This window comes from Triticum dicoccoides, chromosome 6B (genome assembly GCF_002162155.2).
Source record: "Triticum dicoccoides isolate Atlit2015 ecotype Zavitan chromosome 6B, WEW_v2.0, whole genome shotgun sequence".
In the NCBI taxonomy this organism is placed as follows: Eukaryota; Viridiplantae; Streptophyta; class Magnoliopsida; order Poales; family Poaceae; genus Triticum; species Triticum dicoccoides.
Genome location: NC_041391.1, coordinates 6,750,114 through 6,757,340, shown reverse-complemented (window position 1 = coordinate 6,757,340; position 7,227 = coordinate 6,750,114). Strand labels below are relative to the sequence as shown.

Here is a 7,227-nt window from a genome sequence, read left to right as displayed (position 1 = left end):
TGACGGCAGCGACACCGCAGGTGCCGTTCTTCTCCTCAAAGGCGTCGTTGAGGTATGTTCCCTCTCCCTCCTGCTCCATTACCCGGTTGAAAACCCTAGTCTTGTCAAGACTGGACGGCAACGACGCGACTTTTGTCGCCACCTTCTTGAATGTGTTGTCTTGGGTATGATAGGAGAGTGCAGACGTGTTGCGAGGTGGTTGTTGGGCTGGCTACGTCATAAGCGAGGGGGGTGTACACAGACTCGAGGGACCAGTGGACGACATCATTGGTGGAGCGGTGCTTCATCTGACACATTAATGGCGGCGGATCTCGGCGGCATGGCGCAGTGGAGACCCGGCATTCGATGCGTGGAGATGGACTCGCGTATGAGAAGGATGCTGTCTGGCGGCATGGTGGCGTCGATGGCAGAGAGGCCTGGCAAGGTTGATGCATCAACATCTACTCTGAAGATGACTCGGTGGAAGACGGTGGCGACGACACAAGAGAGTGTGTCGGAACGGTTTGTGCCCCAAACCCGGTATGTTGCTTGGTTGGGGCCTCTGACTTTTGATGTTATGCTTAGGTGAGATGTCTGTTTGGTATTAGGCTCGAACATTTGGCACCCCTTCATCAAGGGGTTAGGAGTAGCGACATGTGTGTTGTGAAGATGGTTGCTTCGGGCTAACTGATGTATTACTTTGTAAGGTCTCTGTGAATAATTAATAAAATGGCTGCATGCATCATTTAGATGCAGAGGACGGGGGTATATCTTCCTTTTCCAAAAAATCTACTAATGTGAATCTAAACACTAGTGATAAAGACGTGTCACGATAAGGGAATTGGTGCTCGTCGAACACGACGTGCCGCGAGATAATGACACAATTTGTTGTGCGATTGAGACACCGATACCCCTTGTGATCTTGAGAATACCCGAGGAACACGCATGTGGACGATCGCGGGGCGAGTTTATGTGGCGATGTGGCAGATAGGTTGGGCAAACAGAGACATCCGAAGACCCGCAGAGAGTAGTCTGGGTGTGCTCCGTAGAGAAGGTAGAAGGGTGCGTGACCATGACGGGGGCAGGAGGGTCTTCAGTTTAGGAGGAAGGTAGCCGCATTGAGGGCCTCGACCCAGAACTCGAACAGCATGTTGGCATGGATAAGGAGCGTACACACGATGTCTTTCAGGGTATGAAGGGATCGCTCGGCAGGCCCGTTCTGGGGAGAGGTGTATGGGCAGGACATGCACAGGAGCATGCCATGGCCAGAGAGGAAGGCACGTGCTACATGGTTGTCAAACTCTCGCCCATTGGCAGCTTGCAGTGTGAGGATGGGGAGGGTGAAATGGGTATGAATGAATGTGGCAAAATTGCGGAATACAGGAAGAGCATCATATTTGTGTCGTAACGGGAATTTCCAAACAAAGTGACTATAGTCATCAAGCAATGCAAGATAAAACTGAAATCTTGATGTACTAGGTAAAGGGGACGTCCAAACATCACAATGCACTAACTAAAAAGGAAAATACGACACATGTTCAGAAGAACTAAACGGCAATCTGGTGCTTTTGCCTAGCTGACAAGCCTGACAGGAGCTGGCGAGGAGTCCGATGACGTGCTCAGGACAGTGCCGGAGCGCCAGGCGGAGAGCGTCATGGTTGAGGTGGCCAAGGCGGGCATGCCAGGGTGCGATGGCGACGGTAGTGAGTGCATGGTGTGGCGAGGATGCGGAGACGGGGTAGAGGTCCCCATTATCATCACATCGGAGGACCACCTTCCTCGTTCTCCGATCCTTGACAGAGAAGCCAACATCATCAAAATCAATATTAACATGGTTATCTTTGGCAAGTTTCTTCACGGAGATAAGATTTTTGATTAGGGGGGGAGAGACTAGTCCCTTCTAAGATAGGGTAAAGGAGGTAATGGGCCAAGGGCCATCACAACGAGCCCATTGCCGTTACATCCCAAGGCAAGAAAGAACAGGGGACCTCTAAAAAAGGATCAAAGAACGGTTGGGATTTCTCTATAAAAAAAAAGAAAAGAAATCAAAGAACAGGGTGGATCGCCAACTAGTCGTACCCTTTTTTTTTGAAAAGGTGAATATTTTCATATCAAACAGATACCAATTACACCCAGCCTCTACACCAACAAGATGTATAAAAACACCCAAGATACACACAACCCCAAAAAATAAGAATAAGAGACAAAAGACCCCTGCCAAGGTGATCATTCACTCGTGATAGTAGCACTCTAACCACCACCAAAGGCAACACCCAGACTACAAAGAAGTTTCTCCAATAGCAACGCCTTCATGAAGGAAACAATGCACAATTGTTGTCTTTGCCCGACCGAAGATCGTAGGTTTTCACCCTGGAGAAAGACCGACAAGGCCGCTGCCAGGCACAAACTGTATATGCCAGACCTTGGGTTTTCACAATGGAAAACATGACCCGGTACTCAAAGAAGCACCACCAACAGAGAAGTCCTCCAATGCTGCCGGCCCCACTTGCGGAAGCTACTACTACAAGTCATGTACGACCAGGCTCACACAATTGGTGTCTAATCTGGACGGGACCATATCCCGCAAGCCAATTCTGAACAACTGCCAGTGAAGCAAACTCTTCGTCAATAGAAGACCCTGCCATTGCCACATGTAAATCCTCCAATCACACCATGGCATTCTCCGCATGTGTCCATTCCATGGAAATATTCGTGCAGGCATGTCCAAAGATGTCAACAAAACAGAGCTTCATGATACCCCATAGAGCTAGTTATGCTGATCTTGCGGGTTTACGCGACCGGCCCCAATCCGAACAAGGTGTTCAAAGCGTGCCATATACGCAAGTCTTTGTTTTCCTTACAAGGAGAAGTCCAGAACTCGCCAATGGTTAGATCAAAGAGGGTTGATCACAGGTACAACGGTGTCTTTGCGCGAAGACAACTAGGTCCACCGCCTAGCGGGTTATTTTATGAGACCTGAGATCCCAAGACCAACAATATGTGGATGCCCACCTCTGGCCGACGGAGATGGTCGGCACCGCCATGTCCGCGGCCGCTGCCCCAACGCCGAAAGGAGGCGGGGCGAGCCGCTGGCCTGTCAAAACGGTGCAGATCGAGCCCTCCTGGCTAAAACGTGTCCAGATCAAGCCAATCCTCCCCGCCGCCACAGTCGTGCGCCTGTCGCCGGCTGCTGCCATCAGGCTTCGTCAAAACGTGCAGATCGAACTGTCCTGGCGAAAACACTCAGATCGAGCCAATCTACCCTGCCGCCTGCCGCCTGCCGCGCCTCCGGCACCGTCACCGCGCATCCTACACACTCCTAGCAGTACCCGTCGGGAGCCCCGCCACCGCTACGCCACTCGGGGTTTGCCCCGCGACGCCTTCGACGACGGCGGAGGGAGGGGAGGCTATGTGGAGAGGAAGGCTTGAGGGAGACGGCGGACTCTCCGGTGCGGGCGCCGCCGCACAGAGGAGGTCGATGACTTTCTTTGGAGTTGGTACCGTACCCTATATGTTGTGTTATGTAGGTTGTTCAAAGTGTTTTTACAAAAAAAAAAAATCTCAGTGTTTTTTCTTAGAAGGTTTTTTTTTTCCTCAGTGGAACGTACAAGGCTGGGCTTGGACGGGCCAACGTAGCAGGGCAGCTGCGTACAACCTCAGCTTTAATCTTGAAAAAAAAAACTCAGCGTTCCTACACTCTCAGCGTCCAAAGAGTAACTAGTAAAAGCGGCGTACCCCCCAGTCTCAGCTGCGGACGGACAAACGGACAGACGAAAGAAGGATTGGAGCCCATCCAGATCAGACACCAGTTCTGTGAGATCCCCGTCCTCGTCCTCGTCCCCGTCCGCGTCCCCCGAGATCCGATCGTGGTTAGCCCATCCCTTCTCCTTCCCTTCCTTCTCCATCTATACTAGTTATTCCTTGCCGTCTCATCTTATTGTCCCCCGATTAGTAAACCCTAGCCAGATTTTCCCCTCCTAATCAAACCCTAACATTCATCCCCTTCTGCAGCAGTGCAGAGAGAGAGAGAGAGAGGAGAGGTTGCTGCTGATGGATCCCGCTGCAGAGGTTCACCAAGGCCAAGGGTAAGATCCCGCTGATGGATCTCCTCCCCCTCTTAATTTTGTGCAGTGCACTACTTGCTTTCTAGTATATGCTATCGCTATTGTGGATGGATGTGCATATGTGTGTTGGATTCTTGCATCTGTCCTGATGTGCATATATGCGTGTCCATTGATTAAATTCCTTTTCATGCCAGGGCCGATACCTTTCCCTGCTCGACGCGTGTGGACGGCAGTAGGCTGCGCTGTTCTGTGCCGCTGGCCAACCCAGTGTCCGAGGTGCTTGGCTACGACAACCTCCTCATCGAGATCCTCGTCCGCCTCCCTCCGAAGCCATCCTCGATCCCCCGTGCGTCCGCCGTATGCAAGCGCTGGGGCAGCATCCTCCACGACCCCCAGTTCCGCAAATGCTTCCTCAAGCACCACCGGAAGCCTCCTCTGCTCGGCTTCTTCAGAGGGTATGCTAAAAGCTTCATTCCTTCCATGGAATCGCCTGACCGCATCCCTGCTGCCCGCTTCACCCTGCCCAAGGGCACCACACCCTACCAAACCGATGAAGCATACATGGGCTGCCGCCACGGTCTCTCTGTCCTAATTGACAGGAATAAGCATGAGACCGTCGTGTGGGATCCCCTCACCGGCAAAGAGCACACGGTGGCTTTTCCACCAGGATTCCACTCTATGAGGACGAACTCAGACTGGCATGGCGCTGTACTGTGCGTTGATGCCGAAGATGGGCACGTCCATGGAGATTGCTTCTCAAGCCCGTTTAATTTGGTTTTGGTCGGCGATGGATTCACTAGACAGGCATTTTGTTCTCTCTATGATTCGACATCTAGCGTTTGGGGAAATATTTTCTCGGTGACCATAGCAAATAGGATTTCTACGACAAGCCGCAGCATCCTTGTCGGGAATACACTTTGCTGGTTGATTTGTGGTGGTGAAGTTCTTGTGTTTGATTTCAAAAGGCAAAGTCTTGTTGTGATCAAGACACCGGTGGAAAACCATGTTACCAATGACAGGTGCCTTCAGCTCTTGCGGATGGCGGATGGTGGCCTTGGCCTTGCTGGTTTGTTGGACCTGACCATCCAATTATGGGATAGGAAATCTAACTGTGATGGCATTGACGAATGGGTGTTGCTGCGGAAAACCATTCCACTGGATGAGATGCTTCCAAGGAGAATAAGTTATGTATTTTTTGTTGGGTATGATAAGGACACAAATTTGGTTGTTCTCTCCACGATGATAGGCAACTTCACGCTCCAAATTGACTCGATGCAGATCAAACATATTGTTAAAAGAAGCCAGATATGTCATGACACCTTTCATCCCTACAGGAATTTGTATACTGCAGGTAATGCCCCCTATCTACATTGGACAAGCAAAATAGTGCAATTAGTTTTTGCTCGTATTCATTCCAGTTATATATATTTCCTATTGTTGACCTGACCTGGCTGATTAGAGGGCTCCATTGCAAGAACATGAATACAAATATTGCTTTGATGTCTGGCCATTGCTAAATGCTAAATACGATTATGTGCTTGTAATGAGCTTTTCATCAGAGGGTTTCTAGAAATTGGAAAATGGCAATAGCTGCAGCAGTGAAACCATCTGAAATTATTAATCAATTGGAACATCTTGAGGCGGTTCAAGGCTTGTCACGCTTTCTTATTCACTATTTTTCCTAGCAAGAATTATATTTATTATATTGGTCGATCTTGATACGAATCGTCAATTCATGATACCATGTGCTCTAGTTTTCATCGAAGGGTAGCACTAGTTTATTAATTTCATGTAGTGCTCTGGTTTCCCATTCCGTGCATATCTTATTTTGGCTTTATGGTCATAACTGGTACAAAACTCACTCGACAATTATTCTGGGTAAATGCATTTTCTCTAAACATGTAATACAATAATTCATTTCTGAACCTGGCGATATATGTGCCTTCATTTACTATCCTTGACTAAAGTTTTCTTTGAATTTTCATTTGGTTTGGGCTTCTTTTGCTTCTAGGCAGGGGAGTTGGGAGGAAAGAGGCCGATCTGGCCGGAACTTTGTACACACCTGATAAGCTAACGTGCTATCTTTGTCAAACAACTTAGGTAATCTTCTCTTTCATATACCTTTTTTTTTTGCTTGGTTACCCTATTTACAAGAAGGTGCATAGTCTATGCTTGCATTTTCCTTCGTACCAGACATACTAGCTTGGCATACTAGACATTTTTTCATCGTAGTCTGAGCCTCACATATAGCGTGGCACACGAAAGTTAATCTGGAATGAGTCGACATTCTTGGGAGTTCAATTTTTTTTGCCTCACATGATAGACAGCGAGGCACCGATCTCTTAGTTTCTACTGCGATCGTACGTAGTTATGTAGCAAGAATCTTGTAAACATGTCAGCATACAGGTACCAGTACAAACTAAATTCTCTGTTATTATTGTTCTTCATTTGTGGTATCAGTCCCTCGAATAATGATGGGATGATTGAGCTCTGGATAGTTTTTCATATAATTTGCACTAGGGAAAAGTTAATGTTTATTTTTGGGGATCATCCATAATTTGTTCTTTTGAGTGGGCATGACAAATTAGTTTGACTCAGATGACATTGATATTCTGCAGGTATCCAGAGTGAAATTCGACATGGCTAGTCGTTGTAGGGAAGTTGTTCTATATTTTTTATGGTGCGGTGGATGCCCAAAGTGTCCGACTATGTATTCTGCACATTCTTCCATTGTCTATGCTGCGGCATGTGTTGTGGTCCACGCTTATTCTACATTTTTGTATTGTGGCCTGTGAAGTGGAATTTGTTGGATTTAATTGTGTGCACTCTTTTATACTATTATCTAATGTCAGCATGTGTGCCTGGTTACTGATTAGTGTCCGGTTAATGACTGGTTCTATGATGTGAGATACTTACTGGAAAGATGAACAAAGAATACTAGGCTCTAGCAGTTTACACTGTTTCTTGGTATCCATAGATGATTTCTGTGAGTCTTGCTAGTGATTTAACTATGATAATGCTGCTTAGATCTCCACTTGCGGATGAGGAAGATAATGCTTGCATAGGCCCAGTGGCAGACTGAGCACACCGCCTAGCTCCTGTTGCCTACATTGTTGGGCTGCTACTTGGTCCTTTAGCACCTCTGATGTTTCAGAAACGTGAAAAGCAACTGTTGTATATCTGA

At 48.0% G+C, this 7,227-nt stretch overlaps 1 protein-coding gene across 1 annotated transcript; it reads left to right on the top strand.

The window, feature by feature from the left end:
• Window positions 1-3,006: 3,006 nt before the first annotated feature.
• LOC119320507 lies at window positions 3,007-6,854 on the top strand. Its single transcript, XM_037594573.1, has 5 exons — window positions 3,007-3,192; window positions 3,991-4,064; window positions 4,238-5,394; window positions 6,055-6,143; window positions 6,662-6,854. Exons 1-4 carry the CDS (start codon window positions 3,007-3,009, stop codon window positions 6,141-6,143), a joined length of 1,506 nt encoding a protein of 501 aa, XP_037450470.1. The 3' UTR covers window positions 6,662-6,854.
• The last annotated feature ends 373 nt before the right edge of the window (window positions 6,855-7,227 follow it).

Bases quoted from the DNA above. Each gene is read 5' to 3' on its own strand.
- LOC119320507 (XM_037594573.1), top strand. From the start codon at position 3,007: ATGGTCGGCACCGCCATGTCCGCGGCCGCTGCCCCAACGCCGAAAGGA. The intron at 3,193-3,990 runs GTGCAGATCGAA...CCCCTTCTGCAG, and splicing joins CCATCAGGCTTCGTCAAAAC to CAGTGCAGAGAGAGAGAGAG. The intron at 4,065-4,237 runs GTAAGATCCCGC...TTTTCATGCCAG, and splicing joins GAGGTTCACCAAGGCCAAGG to GGCCGATACCTTTCCCTGCT.